The 20051-nt window shown below is 41.5% G+C and overlaps 2 protein-coding genes across 2 annotated transcripts in view; one reads left to right on the top strand and one right to left on the bottom strand.

Moving 5' to 3' along the window:
- Positions 1 to 2109: 2109 nt before the first annotated feature.
- nt5dc1 (5'-nucleotidase domain containing 1) overlaps positions 2110 to 20051 on the top strand; it is a 74625-nt gene continuing 56683 nt past the window's right edge. The window contains exons 1-6 of the mRNA XM_063902254.1: positions 2110 to 2434; positions 4218 to 4309; positions 7498 to 7569; positions 7713 to 7822; positions 8323 to 8402; positions 8494 to 8575. Coding sequence (XP_063758324.1) covers positions 2342 to 2434; positions 4218 to 4309; positions 7498 to 7569; positions 7713 to 7822; positions 8323 to 8402; positions 8494 to 8575 — 529 coding nt within the window. The 5' untranslated portion in view covers positions 2110 to 2341. The remainder of the gene's footprint in view (positions 2435 to 4217; positions 4310 to 7497; positions 7570 to 7712; positions 7823 to 8322; positions 8403 to 8493; positions 8576 to 20051) is intronic.
- Positions 8569 to 14208, bottom strand: col10a1b (collagen, type X, alpha 1b). The gene is made up of 3 exons (XM_063902252.1): positions 14075 to 14208; positions 13532 to 13667; positions 8569 to 11133 (listed from the first exon to the last, which is right to left on the bottom strand). Exons 2-3 carry the CDS (start codon positions 13650 to 13652, stop codon positions 9278 to 9280), a joined length of 1977 nt encoding a protein of 658 aa, XP_063758322.1. The 5' UTR covers positions 13653 to 13667; positions 14075 to 14208; the 3' UTR covers positions 8569 to 9277.

Genomic DNA, 20051 nt, shown 5'->3' with positions numbered 1-20051 from the left:
GGTTGTTTGGAGCCTCATTTATTTGAATTTGTTTAAATCTATTTTATGTGTATTTTCTTTCCCGTTTTCCGTAAACACCAATGTTTCGTAAATATGGGAAGTGTATTATTTTACAGCAACGTTAGTCAGAGTTTAAGCCAATCAGTGACAAACCATGAAACGATTATTTATGGGTGATCTAATGAAGGTGAACACTGCTGCGCGTCACGGCAGTGCGTTCAGTGGGTCATCTGGAAGGAGTTCATAAAGTGATCCGTGAACAATCTGAATATCTTTATTGCCATCATACAAGTGTATACCAACTTTTATTTGGCATTTCTCACTGCAGTAATAAAAAACACAAATAAATCAAAGCAGAGTTGGCAGCAATGAAAATGCAATGGCAATATTTACAAATTTTACAGACTATAAAATGTAAATGTGCAAAATAGCCATAAATATTTATAAATGTTGTGTCTGAGGGGTGGAGGTGTATGTTCTTAGCTGCAGTGTGTTCTGTGGTTGGATAGGGAAGAAGCTTTTCCTACGATCAGCTGTTGGCAGCAGGTACTGTAAGAATCACACACCTTTATTCATCAGTGTACTTATTAGCTGACCATGTTTGACTGATTCTGGCTGGAGTGTTGATCGACAGTAGTTGCATAAACTTCAAAACGAGCCACAACTGTGCACGCAAGAGCCAGCATAGTTGTGCTCCGGTACTTACAAAGATAGCACTACACCCTGAACAACTACAGCACCAACAAGCATAGGCTACTATCAAATACCGTAAACCGGGCGCACCTCTGTGTTACTAAGGTAGGGTTATACTAGGCCTATTAATAAGATGTGAGGTGTTTGTAACTTTAACCCACCTAAAGGAATACACAAAAAACTAGGAAGGAAGATTGGCTGTCACGCAGTGGCTTCACAAATGCCAGGAGAGAAAGTTGTAAATGTTGGAGCAGGGCTCTACAAACTTTTTTCCCTGAGGGCCACATAAAGAAAAACATATTAAGGCCTGGGCCCCTCACTAGAGGTGAAGTATATTGCCTCATAAGTTAAGTTATAAGTTAGCAAAATCAATCAACTGTAAGTAAATTATTCTTGAAACATCTCAGCTCTCCATAGGAGTTCATTTATGTAGTTGGCAGCTCATCTCAAAACAGAAGCTTCAGATTGCGTATAAAAAGGGGAAATATGAACGGTATATTTTAAGCTTGTTATGTAAATAAGTTATTGTCCTTTTTTTTTAATCAACTATGATTTGTTTCAAAAAATATTTCAACTTCAATTGACTGAATTTATTTGAAAATTGGTCTTATTAACACATGAATACTACTGTATTATATACTGTATATTATTTTTTACATATTTAAGAAGTACTATATAAGAAAAGCACAAGTTTCAGGTGTGGGCCATATTCCATTACACTTACAGCATTTGCTGAGGGCCGATTAAAAGTGGGCTGCGGGCCGCATTTGGCCCCTGGGCCGTAGTTTGGACACCCCTGTGTTAGAGAGATATTCACAAATTGCTTTCCCTAATAATTTTAAATCCACCCAAATTTCATCGAAATGCCTGGGCAGTAGAACAATGGCCACGTTCTGGTTAAAACTGCAACTTTGTGATTCTGAAAATGTCGGAAATGGACACAGCATCGTCATTACCCCCAAAACCACACCAAAATTGTCCAAATCGGCCAAGCCATTTTGAACCATTGTCTGCACAGGCTATAATGGTAAGTTATCCTTATTAACACAACCTATGCTAACTGTGCGAACTGCCCAACCTATGCAAATTAGCATCCGGCAGTCTTTATGTGCTGGGGACCCGTAGCCTACTATACATTTCTACAATAAACCTTGGGGATCACAACATTTCTGGGTTCGCTATAGGCTATAGCACTATGAGCTGGTAAACAGACTATAGAGTAGTATTGATCAAGGCTTCCTAACTGTAAACCGGCCCCTGTTTCTGTGTCTCCAGCGCCTAAACTCCAGGCATCTGATCAATTTGATCCGGCCCTGAATAATTGAATTCGCTTTCCAAATGTATTTTGCGCACATACACTGTGTGTTACGGTTTCGTTATCCACCCGGAAGCAATGCACGCTCCTGCGCCCACCTCTCTGCCGCCTTCTTCTGGAACCCAGCAGAAGTTTCACTTCAGGCTGCATACGGGCAGAAACTAAGTAACCGTTCACGGATAAGTGATTCGGATTTAGAAAGCGCCGAAGTGTATTCTAGCTACCGTAAGCGCAGAACGAGAGGCGCGTGCACAGACCGCAGTGTCAGTGACAGATCAGTGGTCGCGTGGAGCTGTGTGTTGGGTGTCGTCTGACTCCGGAGTTTCTGCTACAATGACTGAATACTTCAGCCTGGCGGACAGTGATGTTATCGGCTTCGACCTGGACCACACGCTGTGCCGCTACCATCTGAAGGAGACCTCCAGGGTGAGTGAGAGCCGTACTGTGGCCGCAACGCTTCGACCCGCAACACATCTGGATTAAAAATAGCACGGAGCCGTCAATATGCTCCTCGACCTCTTGTCAATAGTGTGTTGCCTTCACTGATACAGTGTGTGGAAAATGGCTTCAGTGTGTGTGAGTGAATGGAGGGATGTGTGCACGGTGATGGAGGCTCGTGATGCTGCAGTCACTCTGCGGGATGATCATCCATGTCTATAAATCCTCTCTGAGGCCTATTGGCAACACAAGCTTCTCATATCATATTGCATTACTATTACTAGAAGCTCAAATCACCGCAGCCCAAAGCGCGTCGGATTCTGTGACACACAGGGACAAAACATGAATGACTGCTGGATTCCAGCCTATCCTCAGCCTTTTCATCAGCCTGGGTTCATGTATGCTCTCTGCTGCATGTCACATGTGTGTCTACTAATCCTGTCAGAGCACTTCCATACAGAAAACCAAGAGAGGGATGCTCAATAAAAACCTTGAAACCTTGAAATAAATGCATTCTCTGTTCTACTGATAGGACGTTTTTGACTAACCGGTCAATTTATCTGTCCCCATACAGGCTACCAGGGGTGGAAGAAATCCTTAGATCCTGTACTTGAGTAAAAGTAGAAGTACTCAGATCCTGTACTTGAGTAAAAGTAGAAGTACTCAGATCTTGTACTTGAGTAAAAGTAGAAGTACTCAGGTCTTGTACTTGAGTAAAAGTAAAAGTACCAGAGTGTAGGAATACTCTGTTACAGTGAAAGTCCTGCATTCAAAATGTTCCTCCAGTAAAAGTATTCTAAATGTTCCTCCAGTAAAAGTAGAAAGTACTCTCATCTAAATGTACTTAAAGTAGTGACAGTAAAAGTAGTGATTGTTTGATTGGTCCATTTCAGAATAATATCTCTGATATGTTTTATAATGATTGATCACTAAAGTGTTCTCAGAGCTGGTAAAGGTGCAGCTAGTTTGAATGGCTTTGTATACTGCAGGGTAGCTGCTGGATTTACTGCAGGTGAACTAAAGTCTGAATTAAGGGCTGATTATATTTACCATCATTAATCCAAATCTGTAAAGTAACTGAAGGTTCTAAATAAATGTAGTGGAGAAAAAGTACAAGATTAACCTCTGAATTGTAGAGGAGTACAAATACTATAGCAAAAAAATGATAATACTCAAGTACAGTACTTGAGTAAATCTACTTTGTTACTTTACACCACTGCAGGCAACCATGTGCAAGTCTTATCTTTAAACCAAGTGTTTATTAATGCCCAATGCGTTATGTAAATGCCTAGAAACAGAGTGAAATAACAACCTATCCTGTAATTATTCCCAGCCTTATGGAATTTGTAGCTTTCCAGTTAGAAACCTTACTCTACCGGGCCAGCACCCAACAGACTGCCCTCAGATAAAGTTAGCGACTATATTTTTGGGCGGGGCACACAATAGTGACTCCTATCAAAGTGTCTTTGTGTCTGTTGGATGTCAGAATAGCTCACATGTTCACCATTACACGTTTATGAGATGATAGTATGTGATATGCTATGTTTTACAAGTATAGAAACAAAAGCATTACTCGTGTTTTATATAGTTGATTGTGATCATGATTGATCTAAAGGAAAGTCTTCTCTTCTCACCACACCTCCACCAGAGAATCCTCCTTGCAGAACAGTGTGTGTTCCTGGTGTTCAGTAACACATCTTTGTGAATTGCATCTAGACTGTGCTGCTCATTCTTTGGTCACTTATGAGAGATGTCCTGTTTGTTTCTCCAGCTGATCTATGAGAGCTTTGCCAGGTATCTGGTGGAGCATAAAGGCTATGACAAGGACCTGCTGAACCTCACTCCTGCTACCTGGGACTTCTGGTGAGTCAGCTAGCAGATGATGTCTTAAAGGAAGTACCTGCTGACCTAACGTGATGAAACTACATCTAATACATAAAGCTAAAATAAGTTAACCCTATGATTATATCAACATTCATTGGTGAGAAATGTACCTCTCTCTATTTTTTTAGCAAAGTGTCCATTAATGTGTCCATTTTAGGTGTCTCTGCTAGTCCCAAACTATTATAATCCTTCCTGAAATCCATGAGTGAAATTGTTGTTTGCATTATTTATCTACTACACAATCTCTGTCAGACTGGGTATGACATCCCTATTAAAAGTTATACTCAGCTTATGCTACTGATGTGCACCCATGATACATGTATCATATCTTCAACAACAGAAGGCGTCTGTTGCACGTCTGTCCTTCCTGGAAGAGGGTTCCCACCTCTGGTAATCGTGGGGTTCCTCTGGGAGTTTTTCCTTTGACGTTGAAAGGGCCTCCTGAGACAAATGTGTAATTTGTTAGATTGGGCAATATAAATAACTTGTGATTGATTGTTATAGAAAGCAACAGAACTTCAGTGTCTTCAGTAAAAATGGAAACAAAATGTTAAAGTGATTAAACCTGAGTCAGAGTCTGTCGAACAGCGGACATCATAATGGTTTATTTAAGAGGAGTTATTGAGGAGTTTCTTCAAGTACAGGCTCTGGGTTACTTTAGAGCAAGGGTGTCCAAACTACGGCCCGGGGGCCAAATCCGGCCCTTGGTCCACTTTGAATCTGCGCTCAGCAAATTCAAAAAGTATAACGGAATATGGCCTTCACATGAAACTTTTTTTGTACTTCTTAAATGTATTTAAAAAATATATAATGCAGTAGTATTCATGTACCACTTTCAGTAAATTAAAGTTAAAACCCTTTCTAACAAATATAGAGGGTAAGAAAAAGCCCCAACACGTATTTGCATAACAAGCTTATTTCCCCTTATTATAAGCAATCTGAGGCTTCTGTTTTAAGGGATGAGCTTAAAAACACTTTTTGCGTTGTAGTTCAACAATGGCGGCGGAGAAAGATGCGAGCGAAGCCATTCGGTCCGTTGTGGAAACGCTGTCGAATACCCAGAAGTTAAAGCCGGAGCAAGAACAATCTTTGCTGAGTTTTGTTGGTGGCCAAGATGTTGTGGCCCTCCTCCCCAAGGGGTTCGGGAAAAGTTTGATTTTCCAGCTCGCTCCGTTAGTGGTGAAGGAGCATACGTCACGACCAAACGTTAGCGATTGGTTATGGCAGATCCAGAGTGGCACTGGGCAGATCCAATAGTTTTAAACTTCAACAGAGTACCCACCTTCAAGTAAAAAACATTTGTCAATGGGGAGTGGCCAGACTCTGTACAAATGAAATGTAGTACGAGAGTCTGGTAGGACCAGGCTATAATTGAACTACATTTGATACATTTTGCTTACTTATAACTTATCTTATGAGGCAATATACCTCCCCTTCTGTATTCTGTATGTGGCCCTCAGTGAAGAAAGTTTGGACACCCCTGCTTTAGAGTAAGCACGGCAGAATAGCCCAGGTTATAAGGGGATGCAACCAGAGCATCTACAGCCTCTTTAATGACAAAGATTAGTTTCTTATTTAATATTAATCACTTCAAACTAATTGTCTAATCACAATCAGTTAATTTGAATGTTATTTACACCTTTTTAAATAAATACTTTGTTTAAGATACAACTATGCTGTGAGCCATGTTTGTGTCATTATTGCATGATCTGTTTGTGCTCCCTACCATGGTACCGTGGTCCTGAGCCACCATGGATTGTCATTATATTTCACTGTACTCAGTTTCTCACATAATTATATTTTGTGTAAATATTGTAGTCTTAAAATAGTTTTAAAAAATAGTGGTTATAACAGTCCTATTTTATTTTATTTTGTTTTGCTATGTATTCTTCTTTCTGTGTCATTGTATACACACACACCAGAGCAAATTCCTCGTATGTGTAAACCTATTTGGTAATAAACAAGAGTGAAGGTGAAGCTAAACCTCTAAAGGTTTATGTTTGCATTAAAACATTTTTTAAAAACACATTTAAATAAAAAAGATAAGTCTTGTTACTTATTGGACAACTTATACATCAACACTGATGTATTAGAATAGGCTCATACTCACCCGTATATCAGCCTGGAGGATTATGGAGTCGCACACAGGCTCTACATGCCGGACTCTAGTTATATTCTTCTTTTTCTAGATGCAGATGTTTTGGTGTGCTTACTTCATTCAAACCAGGGGTGTCCAAACTCCAAGCTGTGCCATTTTGAATCGGCCCTCCGCAAATTCCAAAGTATAATGGAAAATGGCCCCCACCTGAAATGTGTGTTTTCTTATATTGTACATCTTAAATATATATGCAAAAACATATTACACAGTAGTTTTCATGTGTTAATAAGGCCACTTTGCAAATGATTTCAGTCAAAGCTGAAAACATTCTTACAAATCTTAGTTGATAAAAAAAGCCCAATAACTTATTTGCATAAGAATCTTAAAATATGCCCTTCATCTTTCCCCTCATTGTAAGTAATCTTAAGCCTCTGTTTTAAGGGATGGGCTGCCAACAAGATAAATTACACCCTGCTGTGATGTCGGCTGTTGGTTTTTCTTAAAGCATATTCAGGGATTAATAAACGTACATCTTATCTCGTCTTCTCTTATTCAAGTATCAAGCATGATTGTCCTACATTTGATTGCTTTTGATAACTTATAACTTAACTTATGAGGCAATGTAACTCTCCTCTAGTGAGGGGCCCATACCTTCGTATGTTTTTCAGTATGTGGCCCTCAGTGAAAAGAGCTTGGACACCCCTGATTTAAACCATCTTTTGTGCTGTGATGGACTCAGGATCTACTCTTCGGTGCTTCACATCCATTTGTTTGTGATCCTAGGAATAAAATGAAGACTTCTGTGACCAACCAATTTGAGAAGTTAAACTAAAGAATATGTTTTGCTCTTGGATTAATAACTGTAGGATTTTAAAGGAAAATAGAGTTTGGTATTTAGTATTTGTAATAAAGAAGCAAATAGTTTTATAGTTGAGTGTTACTAGACTCCTGCCGGGACTTTTGTTAAATGTACTTTAAATGATGTGACTGTGGCAGCTCAGTAAACTCAGCTTTCTGTTGACCGGAGGAGATTTATACAGGTGTTCTAACTTGTTGAATTTCTGTCCAGTTTCAAAGGACTCGTGGTGGATCTGGAGGATGGAAACCTTGTGAAGCTGGCTGAAGATGGAACCGTCTTGCGGTAAGCTGTTGCTGCATGAAATATATTTAACCCGTCAGCCAAATCAACTCTACAGTTCCTTTGTTAAGGTTTTAATTGCTTTCAGTGACCTTTCAAAATGGGAAAGACAGAAAATAGAGAGGAGTTTTTTCTTGCTTTTTTAGAGCGACACATGGAACCAATGACCTCAGCACGGAAGACATCATTAAACATTACGGTCCTAAGAGGGAGTGGGGGCATTTCAACAGCCTCAATACCACCTTCACACGATCCGGTATGGCATTTGTATCCATCTTTGTTATATAATAGTTGTAGGCTGTTGGCTTTTAAAGATGTGACCTACAGTAGACAGTGGTCGACATGGTTTGGAGAAACAGGCAGAGAGCAAAGCAATGCTGTAGACGAGGGTTAGGAGTAGGACATATTTTACCATTTGAATAGATTCATCTGTTTGAACGTACACTTTGTGTGAAGGTTTTTCCTAGCATACCTTGCGTTCAGACAGCCCTTTTTGCAACGCTCAGTTAAGCTAGTAACCTGTGCCCTTCAATACTTTAAAACACCAAAGTTAAACATTGCCACAAATCTCTAAGGTCGCTTAATTTCATTTTGCTGCTGTCCCTGACCACAGGAGGACATTGCTTTGCTCACTCCCTGTAGTCCTGTCGGTTTCTCTTCAGGGGGCTGACCGCCGTCTACTCTTGGTATTACATTGAATATGAAAAAGTACCAAAAACGACTAGTTTTCATGGACTTTTGCTTTGGTCTTTGCAGCAAAATACTATTTCTATGACAACTACTTTGACCTGCCAGGGGCTCTCCTCTGTGGAAGAGTTGTGGACATGTTGCATAAGGTAATATCTCATCCTTTATGGTATCAAATTAATGGTAGAGATTTTTATGTCGAAAAACAATTGAATTGTTTATTAATGTTTTTGTGAACAGCGAGGAAATGAGGTGAACTCCGACTTTTGGAAAGACATGGTTGCCGCCATCGAACACAATTATAAAACATCTGCCTTCAAAGGTATGCCTTTTATTCCAAACTGCACACATTATCATTTATGTTCTATTTCTTATATTTTTACAAGGACCCATACTGTAAATAAGAAAAAAAAACAATTACACAATACTTTCTTTTTCAAACTAGAAGTTTTAATCTGTGTTTTGGTCAGCAAGTGGTACATAACTTAACACAACCACTGGGACATTATTGTTTTGAAAAAAAATGCAGTTTGAGATTCTCATTCTGTGTTGGTTTGCTGGTCACTGAGCTTGTGAGAAATTGCTGATCTCTAATAACATGTAGTACAACAGTTTTGCATGTCTCATGTATGTATATTACAGAAAAAGTCTTAAACATCAGACATTAATAAAAACAAATACAAATAAAAGACGTGCTGTAAATGTTACAGGCAGTTGTAAAGCACCACTTAACATATCTTCCAATATTGTTTCATGTTTCCGAAAATTACAAAGGCACACACATGGTAAACTTGGGGAAGGAAAAGGGAGCATTTTATACCATCTTTTTAAAGATTTTACTCAGCATTATTGTTCTGTCAATTGATAGATTGTTTGGCAAATAAAAAAACTGTAAAGCTCTTTATGAGGCAGTAAAACTTGAAAATTATTTTTTAAAATCTATATTTGTGATTTTATATACTGATCTGTTGCTCTGAGCTGCTAATGTTTGGAAAGGTTTTGAGGTTTATTTGAATTTGTGAAATCACGTTGAGGCAATCAAGAACCCAGAGAAAGAGCAGTGAACATTATCCGCTGCAAATATGCCATTACTCTCCTCATCAGGGACCTGAACATAGACTCTGTCACCACCATGCAGCATGAGAACAGTACTGCCTGACATCTGATCCAGGAAACCTTTGTTGTACTCATCATAGGTGAAAAGAACTGGCTCCTCGTTTTTGTAAAGGGCGACCAGTGCATTAGCACCATTGACATGCATATGATAGCTGAAATAGTAGAGGCCGGGGACCTGGCAGGTGAACACACCACTGTGCTGGTCATAATGGTTCTCCCCATTGTAAATAATCTGGTCGAACTGAATAGGGGATGCAGCTGGGGGGTAGGCTCTGGTCAGCACAGCACTGAAAGCGGACATTGGGGCCTTCATCATCTCATGGGACATCACAACCTCATGGGACTTGATTGGCATGCTCTTTTCATGGTGGTACACCATCTCTCCTGGTGGGCCAGGTGGACCAGGAGGACCGTGAGGGCCTGGTTGACCATCATGACCTCTGGCACCTGGATTTCCAGGTGGACCCGCAGGACCAGAAATACCCTTAGATGTCATGCCAGCTGGGCCAGGTGGACCTGGAATGCCAGGATGACCCTTAAGTCCAGGAAGACCTCCTGGACCGCTGGGCCCAGCTGGTCCCATGGGTCCTGGTCTTCCGTTATCCCCACTTTTTCCTGGTCCTCCTGCAGGTCCTGTGTGTCCTTTTGGTCCTGGTGCACCATTTGAGCCTGGGACTCCTGGTGCACCTCCATGGCCTTGTGAACCCTTTGGACCCTGAAGACCATTATGCCCTGGAATTCCTGCAGGACCTACTGCACCTGGGGTACCTGGTTTACCAGTGAAACCCTGAGCTCCCTGTTCACCCTTGGTTCCTCTTGGGCCTGGTGCGCCAACCATACCAATGTCACCCTTAGGTCCTACTGGGCCTCCCTCACCCTGGAATCCTCTTGCACCTTGTGGACCAGCAGGGCCCATTGGACCAGGAGCACCTGACTGACCAGTAAAACCAGTTGGGCCTGGCTCTCCTTTCTGACCAGTGGTTCCAGATGTACCGGGGGATCCTCTGCTACCTGGTATTCCTGGTTCACCTGTTTTGCCAACACCTGGCATGCCAGGGGATCCTGGCTGACCGGCTGGACCCTGTGGACCTTTAGCACCCATAGGTCCTGGCGTACCTGGGGTACCATTCTGGCCTGGTTTCCCTGATGCTCCTGTACCTGGAGCCCCAGTATGACCCTTTGGTCCTTGCATACCCATTGGCCCAGAAGCGCCATCTCTTCCTGGTGTGCCACTCTTGCCAGGTTCTCCAGGATAGCCGGTGGCACCAGGTGCACCAACTCCAGGTTTGCCAGGCATTCCAGATGGGCCCATTGGTCCAACCGCGCCTGATGGTCCTTGAACCCCAGGAACTCCAATGCCTCTCTCTCCTTTGTTGCCAGGAAGACCAGGAATACCGGGATGTCCCTTCAAACCAGGCTCTCCCCTGTGTCCCATTGCCCCAGGCATGCCAGCTGATCCAGGTTTTCCAGCTGAAGAAATTCCAGCAGGTCCAGGTGTTCCATGTTGACCAGGTGGACCTCTGGCACCCATTGGTCCAGTTGCGCCAGGTTCCCCTTTATGACCGGGAATGCCAGGGGTACCTGCTTTTCCAGGGCCCCCTGGGTTGCCAGGTTTACCTGCTTGAGAGTAGCCTGGGGGTCCAGGAGGTCCTGCTGAGCCTTGTGGTCCTGTATGTCCTGTACCACTCTTCCCAGGAGGTCCAGGTGGTCCCATTGGTCCTGGCTCCCCTGGAGGCCCAGAAGGACCTTGCTGGCCTTCAACGGCTAGGGAATACATAGACAAAACATTTGATGTAATTATTTAGGAAATATATGAATTTTTTGTTTACAATGTTGTCTCAATCATGGTTTTTAAAGTGAAAAGCAGTCTTTACAGTATTCCACATGTTGTAAAAATAAGTGTGTTTGATCAAGATATGCTTGAAGAACTTTCTGCCTTTACGTATATTACATAGATATTTCATTGGTAGTAAAATAACCCTAGGTTTGGTTCTCTACTCCGTAAGACACAACTCGTTATTATAGTAGGGTGGGTTGTGGGGACCCCTGGTCTGTGGTGATGCTCTCACTAAGCTTATATATGCTGGCAACACACCAGCTCCGGTGCATCTCAGTTGCATTCGCCCTCACTTTACTGCACCCTTCAATTGCGGGCAATACCCATGGCCTTGAACGCATAGTTAGTGGTCTGCCAGTTGTTAACATCCACCTGATGCATTTCACTGCAAGTAGTGTAGTGTTTATGGTGAAGGCCATAAGTACCAAGTTGGAGTGTCAGTTTGTTTTACTGGAGAATATTGCTCACTTATGTATGTTCATCACTAGTCCACATACGAAGAACCCTACCCTATAAAACCCATATATGGCACAAAAGACATAGTTTGGCCCTCTAGTTTTACATTTATCATATTTTACAATAACAGAGAGTTTAAACAAGGGGACAGACAGATTGGGAATAAGCACCTTGTTCTCTCCTAATTCTTTGTCAGGATTACATTTTGTTTGTGGTGAACTGTTTACAAAATAGATACATACAGTCTATGTTGCCATTTCATGTATTGTACTTAAAGCTTATTTACATGAGACAAATGTGTCATTAAATGTCTCTTCAATTTTGGTTTAAAGTCAATCTTATAGCAACTCTCCTCTAACCCGACTCCAACTTAAAGACAGCATGAACTATGGAAAGCAAGCATCTCTGATAATATGCTGTCAGACTACATTCCTTTATATGCCATAATTGTGGATGCATCACTGCCAAATTATGATTGTTACTATCAAACCCATGGTGTTGGCCTCTCTTTGAAATGGTGTTTTGAGAAAAACAATGCTTTTACACGCCTGTCATTTTCAAACCACATAAGACTGCGCCTGCAAGTCCACAGGGGTATTTTTGCCAGAAGCAACACACTCTGGCCACACTGGCTGAATCTCGTTTGGAGAGTCCTGCTATGCTTATATTCAGATCATTACCTCTATACACAGTTCATTTGCCAGTCTTTAATAAGCTTCCCCTTTATTCAGAGAAGATCCTGTAGATTGTTTGTTATATTTGCTGTCTGATCTTGTGGAAGTGTTTCTCTGCAGTCTGTTTCTTTTTCTTTTGTAATTACGTGGCGTAACTTTAATAACACAAAGCATTTTGTCAGGGCGTGCCTGCAACGTGGTAACAACATCTGTTTGGGCGATTTGTCAATTGTGGGCTCTTATTGTTGACTTTCTATTCTATTTTTATGATGAGGCGCACAGTCAAACCACATCACAACCTCGTCCAAACCTCTGGAATACATTTTAAAGTATGGAACAAAGAATTTGAATCATTGGTTGTGATCTAAAATACAGTGTATACACTATCTTGGCAGCTGATGACCAATGCTATGTTTTTCTGCTATGTTTCCTTCTTTAATCATTGATGATACAGGGCCCTTTAACAGCTATACCCTGCCTCACAGCTCTATTCAGTTAAAGTCATTCACAGCAGTTCAGCCACAGCCTCCTGCTCTCAGCCAATCAGAGGGGGTTCTGGACCTGCTGGGTGTGCACCTTGATGCCAGTTAATAGAGTTTTGGAAGCCTCATTACCTGATGTGTGTGAGCCAACAGTTTGCCAGGTTGCACAACAGAAGTTAGAGTTTTGGGGATAATGATGATTAGGGAAATGAGTAGAAACTGCACTCAGTTAAGAAATGTGTCTTTGTCGTCAGGTTCTGATACAGTGCGATGCCATATTTTCAGAGTTCACGCAGGCTACCCTGACTTTCATATCAGTGGTTAAAGGTATGACCTTAATTGGATTTGCCAGTGGACCACAGTGCCTCCTTAGGTCAGTCCAGGGGGAGTTGTTGTTTTTTCAAAACCTTCCGTTAAATGAAATTGAAGGCTATATGCGGTATTCTGATTCTGATTCTGTACCTGTATATGTCATATGGGGTGCTGAAACAGTTTGTAAGCGGTTTTACTGTGCAGCTTGCAATGACAGGACCATTAAAATGTCCTTCCGCTGAGTTGTTATACCCAACATTAGTAAGTGCTTATGTTAAATGAACCTTCTGTATTTGCATACATTTCAGATCAGATACCAGATCTCCTTAACACTTCATCTTCATGATTGCTGATATAGTAAAAGGTTTAAACCCTGGTGGGAAAAGATAGGTGGGACTCACCGTGGCTCTTGACGGGATAGGGGGTCTTGCTCACTTTTGGCACATGATGGTAGTATCTTTCAGGGGTCGCCTCAGCCAAAGCTAGGAGGACGAGAAGAACGCTTGTCACCCTCAGGTCCATCTTGGGCAGCTCAACCTGCAAAGACAGAAATCGATAATGAGAAGAAGCATTGTTGCTCTCTTTGTCTTTAATGTCAAACAGCACCCAGGTCACTGTAATATAATCTCAGTGTCTCGGCACCTGCTCTGCTCACTTCACTGACTCTCCAGTGCAGTGGTGATCTAACAGGATGGGGAGATAGCTGCAAATACATATCAGTGTCTTTGATTTCTAAATGTATCCAGATCTTTTAACTCTATCAGTTCTAGATCATCCATTTTTAACACTTAGTAAGGACTTTCTTTAGTGAAAACTTGTTCACAAACACAACCTCTATCCCAGTGAACTCTGACTGGGTTGATTACACCAGCAGTGCAGTGAGAGCCAGGCTGCGGTTGGGATACCCCATGCACTGAGCACAAATCAGGAAAAAAAGACCTTACCGTGTAGGTTAATGCTCCAGAGAAACAGCGGGGGGGTCGGGAGGCTGCTGTCCCGGCAATGCGCTGTTATATCCTTAGTTGTTGAGTCTGTCTGTCTGGCGGCAGCTGCTTCTCCTCATGGCAGCAGGCTCTACGTATTTATACTGAGCGGCTCTCAGCATCATGTATGATGGACCTCACGTGGAAGGCCCTCCCTGCTCTGATGTCATCTTTAATGATGGGTGCCATGTCTGAGAGGGAGGACCGTCACCCTGAAGCGACAGGCCTCCCTCTCCTCCCCTACTCTCCCCTTCTCTGTCTGTACGGTGCAGCAGCAAGGGATTCCTCTCAAATTCACTTTATTATAATTTAGTTCTTTTATCTCCGTTTAGTGATCAGCATTTAAATGTGTGCCACGCCGAGGTTCAGACCTAAGAGCTAACATCCGTCAGTCATACATACACAAAAATCACAATTTGCAGCAATTTGCACTTTTGTCAGGAGTGTTAGAGTCCTTTTTTAGCACGGATGTACAAACTGTTTATAACTAAAAACATCATTTTATTGACCAAGTTCTTGTGACAGGGTGTTTTTCTGGAAAAGTAAAGACTGTTGGTCAGACAATATTTGCCCCCAGTCTGAAGACTCTAATCTGGGGAGGATGTGGTAGACTGAAGGTAGCAAACCCTTTCCGGTTTTTATTCAATCGAAAACGACTTCCAGTTTTAATGCATGCTGGAAAGTTGTCGGATCCCTTTTTTCTGAAATGTCTTGGTTTGACAGTCACTACTCACTCATTCAGATGCATTAAACTCACCACCCACTTGATTTGTGTTCCAATTAAATGTTAACACAGTGAAGCCTGTCATGATGCTGGCAGGTTTTGTCAGTTTATCCTCTGTGAGTTTTACAAACCGGTGTGTGGTTTGCTGCTCCACAGTGCAGATGCAGACAGCAGGGGGCAATAGAGAGGTTCTGAGCGGCTCCATGCTGCAGTGGAGGAGCCTGGAACATGGCTGTGTACCTGATGTGTATGTACATGGCATTCTCTGACCAAGGGCATTCATAGTGTTTTATGCACTAATGCAGTGAATAAGTCTGCAATGTAAAATGTCATGTATTACCATAGGCAGGAAAAGTGTGCAGATTCTTCACTTAGGCACAAATACTATGGTCTTAATATAATCTGTTAAGTAAAAGCCCTGAATTGAAAATGTTACTTCACTAGATGTGTTATGAGCAAAATGTACTTCAAAAGTATGCATAATGGCTGTTTTTATAGAAGTGTTATTATAGAATATTATGTTATCCTTTTTTTATAACAAATACATGTCCACAATTACATATACAGGAGCGTTTGAATGTGGGGTCAGTTCACTTACGATTTACTGTGTAAAATACTAGTTATATTTGTAGTACAGTACTGCATCTTGATCATATTTTACGTGTTTTTATATGTAAAATGTAACTATGAGTGTACAATATTTGTCTCTAAAAGTGGAGTAGAATTATACAGTGGGGAGAACAAGTATTTGATACACTGCCGATTTTGCAGGTTTTCCCACTTACAAATCATGTAGAAGTCTGTCATTTTTATCATAGGTACACTTCAACTGTGAGAGACAGAATCTAAAACCAAAATCCAGAAAATCACATTGTATGATTTTTAAATAGTTAATTTGCATTTTATTGCATGCCATAAGTATTTGATCACCTACCAACCAGTAAGAATTCCGACTCTCACAGACCTGTTAGTGTTTCTTTAAGAAGCCCTCCTGTTCTCCACTCATTACTGTATTAACTGCACCTGTTTGAACTTGTTACCTGTATAAAAGAGACCTGTCCACACACTCAATCAAAGAGACTCCAACCTCTCCACAATGGCCAAGACCAGAGAGCTGTGTAAGGACATCAGGGATATAATTGTAGACCTGCACAAGGCTGGGATGGGCTACAGGACAATAGGCAAGCAGCTTGGTGAGAAGGCAACAACTGTTGGCGCAATTATTAGAAATTGGAAGAAGTTCAAGATGACGGTCAATCTCCCTCAGTCTGGGGCTCCATGCGAGATCTCACCTCGTGGGGCGTCAATGATCATGAGGAAGGTGAGGGATCAGCCCAGAACTACACGGCAGGACCTGGTCAATGACCTGAAGAGAGCTGGGACCACAGTCTCAAAGAAAACCATTAGTTACACACTACGCCGTCATGGATTAAAATCCTGGACGCAAGGTCCCCCTGCTCAAGCCAGCGCATGTCCTGGCCCATCTGAAGTTTGCCAGTGACCATCTGGATGATCCAGAGGAGGAATGGGAGAAGGTCATGTGGTCTGATGAGACAAAAATGTGGCTTTTTGGTCTAAACTCCACTCGCCGTGTTTGGAGGAAGAACAAGGATGAGTACAACCCCAAGAACACCATCCCAACCGTGAAGCATGGAGGTGGAAACATCATTCTTTGGGGATGCTTTTCTGCAAAGGGCATGGATGACTGCACCACATTGAGGGGAGGATGGATGGGGCCATGTATTGGGAGATCTTGGCCAACAACCTCCTTCCCTCAGTAAGAGCATTGAAGATGGGTCGTGGCTGGGTCTTCCAGCATGACAACGACCCAAAACACACAGCCAGGGCAACTAAGGAGTGGCTCCGTAAGAGGCATCTCAAGGTCCTGCAGTGGCCTAGCCAGTCTCCAGACCTGAACCCAATAGAAAATCTTTGGAGGGAGCTGAAAGTCCGTATTGCCCAGCGACAGCCCCGAAACCTGAAGGATCTGGAGAAGATCTGCATGGAGGAGTGGGCCAAAATCCCTGCTGCAGTGTGTGCAAACCTGGTCAAGAACTACAGAAAACGTCTGATCTCTGTATTTGCAAACAAAGGTCTCTGTACCAAATATTAAGTTCTGTTTTTGTAATGTATCAAATACTTATGTCAAGCAATAAAATGCTAATTAATTACTTTAATTAGCCTTGTGCAGGTCTACATTTTTATCCCTGTTGTCCTTACACAGCTCTCTGGTCTGTTTGATTGAGTGTGTGGACAGGTCTCTTTTATACAGGTAACAAGTTCAAACAGTTGCAGTTAATACAAGTAATGAGTGGAGAACAGGAGGGCTTCTTAAAGAAACACTAACAGGTCTGTGAGAGTCGGAATTCTTACTGGTTGGTAGGTGATCAAATACTTATGTCATGCAATAAAATGCTAATTAATTACTTAAAAATCATACAATGTGATTTTCTGGATTTTTGTTTTAGATTCCGTCTCTCACAGTTGAAGTGTACCTATGATAAAAATACAGACTTCTACATGCTTTGTAAGTGGGAGAACCTGCAAAATCTGCAGTGTATCAAATACTTGTTCTCCCCACTGTATGTAGCATTAAATACAATTACTAAAGTACAATTATGCCAAATACAATTTAAGTACAGTACTCGAGTAAATGTACTTAGTCACATTTCAACACTGTATTGTGTCTCACCATGCTGTTTCCAAACTTTCTCCAAAACATCTGGACTGCAGTATATTGTTAATTGATGCCTTGTTTTAATAAACACATATTACTTCGTTGATGTACAAACATCAAGACTAAAAAACAATTGGTAATTGCCAATTTCAGGATAGACAGCAGAAACAAATGATGTCAAATGAACCTTGTGAGGCATCAGTCACCCTGGAGTCGGTTCTGTTTACACTCAGTTTCTCACCTAAATGCTGTGTGTGTGTGTGTGTGTGTGTGTGTGTGTGTGTGTGTGTGTGTGTGTGTGTGTCATTGAGGCATGACATGTGTCAATGTTTTTCCCTCTCGGCAAACATTGGCAGAGAGGATTTTTTGGAAAATTTGGATCCTGCATTATTTAATTCCTCCTCCTTGCCTCTGTTTGCACGTCGTTTCCAGAACCAACTCTCACTTACAAGAAGTATCAAACTGTTGACAAGACTGTGTATCGCTCACACACATGTGCATACAAGGCCTTGGCTGCAACTTAACAGAGCTTGGGTTAAAGACTAAAAAACAGCGTGGACAGGAGGAGAGATGTCCTGATTCTCTGCTTACTGCCTGGCAATAGAGCCACACATCTCTGAAAGTAAAATGCAATCCTACCAATAGAACGAGAACTGTCTACATTTCGAATACAGGTCATCTTGTTTTAGAATATGACTATTCACACGAGAAGGAGATAAAGCATCCTAATAAGAAACATCATTAAAGCATTGACATTAGTGAAAGTAGTTTTGAATGACTTGAGGGCTGAATGTTGTTTCATACTGTCCATGATCATTCAACATGGTGATCCTCAGGAACCTTACACCGGTTTGGTCAAACCGCTGTGTAAAATATTTTTGGGTTTGGTGAAGTCTTTCCTTCCTTACTCCATATCATTTAAACTGCCAAAATCAGCGACCGCAGGTGAGCGCTCCCTTAGCCACGGGCATCTTTGGTGAACTCTTAGAACAAATGAAAGAGTACTGTGGGGGTGGAGTCCACATTTAACGAGTTTCTAAGTTGCAGATATGCCACTGCATCTCATCATTAAAGTGGCTGTGACCACAGCGAGGCAGGGCTGCTTTTTTATTTCATTTGGGTCTTTTTTTTTGTTTTTGGTATGTCAGAATTAATGCCTCCCTATCTAAATCTGGCCACTGTGAGGTTTTAATATAAACGACTACTTAGATTTGTTAGGTCTCTGGGTTAGCTCGCTGTCTATAGTGCATAAACATGTAATTATGATGGAGATGTTTTGTGTGGACAGCAGCAGAGACGCAGCACGATAAGGAGCTTTCCTCTGACTGCGGGCTGGCTGGGTGGTATTTCTGGGAAGGGTCTGTAACCATTGTTTTGCCCCTTCAAACCGTACTGCTGCTGCTCTCCAGACGTGACCTAATGCTTCTTCGGTGGCTTTAATTAACTCTGCAGGAACAGGGCTTGTCCCCCAACATGCCCAGCCTCTGTTTTCCACATTATCCTGAAACTAGCCACCTGTGTGTGTCTGAATTATTGGATTGAATGTGTTCTGCCCCCTGGTCGTCCTTGAAGAGAAGATCAAATGTGAACTGTTATTTTGTGGTTCTCACGATGTTGTAATATTGGCTCTTGTTTTCTTTGAGTGGGGCTGGGTTGATGTTTGGCTGGTGATTATTAGGTGCTATAATCAAAAACTCAAGGGTTTTTATTGTCAGATGCACAGTAGCTACAGCGTAGTTTTGCCAATGAAAATCTTAGGCCCGAGCTCCTCCAACAAGTAAACATATTATTAAAGGAAAATAATGCAGAGTTGGAGACGAGCTAGAGATACGGCAGCCATCCACGGCGCCATCTTTCTACTGTCTTCAATTTCTCACTTTGAGAATTATTTGACTATCTAATAAAATAGGCTAACTTTGCAAAGGCTAAATCCAGATGCCAAAAGATTTTTTAGGCAAATACACTTTTTAATATTTGAGATTTCAAATAACAGTAGTTTATCAGGACTTTATTCTTTATTTTAACAGAAAGACCATGAGAAAAGAAACACTGTTTTTAGCTCTTTTTTGGTTAACTCATGTGAATAATATCTGCCTCTTTAGCTGCTAAATGTCCCTCAATATTCAACAGCTTTATCATATGTCTATCTAATAATTTGCTTAAAGATGCCAAACATGTGTGAACTAAAGAGAAATGAATAGCAATTAGAGCAACATCTTTCACATTACAGTACAGCACATATGCTAAACAGGAGATATCAGAGTGTCTAAATCAGCCCAATTATGTCTTGGTCATTTCTGTACGGCGACTACTCTAACTAATATCAGAGGCTCATTCATTAGAAACAAAAACAATAGTACAATAATGTACATGACCAAAAATGTGTTAAAGTTTCCCTGTGAAAATGGGCAATATTTACATCATTTTTATAGTAACTATAAATATAGTTATAGGAATCATAAATTATTCCTTTAATAAAGCATTTGGTTATACAAATTATTATACATATTTATATGTGTATTTTTATTGCCTTGCTT

The sequence above is a fragment of the Eleginops maclovinus genome, chromosome 15 (assembly GCF_036324505.1).
Source record: "Eleginops maclovinus isolate JMC-PN-2008 ecotype Puerto Natales chromosome 15, JC_Emac_rtc_rv5, whole genome shotgun sequence".
Taxonomy (NCBI): Eukaryota; Metazoa; Chordata; class Actinopteri; order Perciformes; family Eleginopidae; genus Eleginops; species Eleginops maclovinus.
The sequence above is the reverse complement of the archived record's forward strand: the minus strand, read 5'-3'. Positions and strand labels throughout refer to the sequence as shown.

Bases quoted from the DNA above. Each gene is read 5' to 3' on its own strand.
- col10a1b (XM_063902252.1), bottom strand. From the start codon at position 13,652: ATGGACCTGAGGGTGACAAGCGTTCTTCTCGTCCTCCTAGCTTTGGCT. The intron at 11,134-13,531 runs GTGAGTCCCACC...TGTATTCCCTAG, and splicing joins CTATCCCGTCAAGAGCCACG to CCGTTGAAGGCCAGCAAGGT.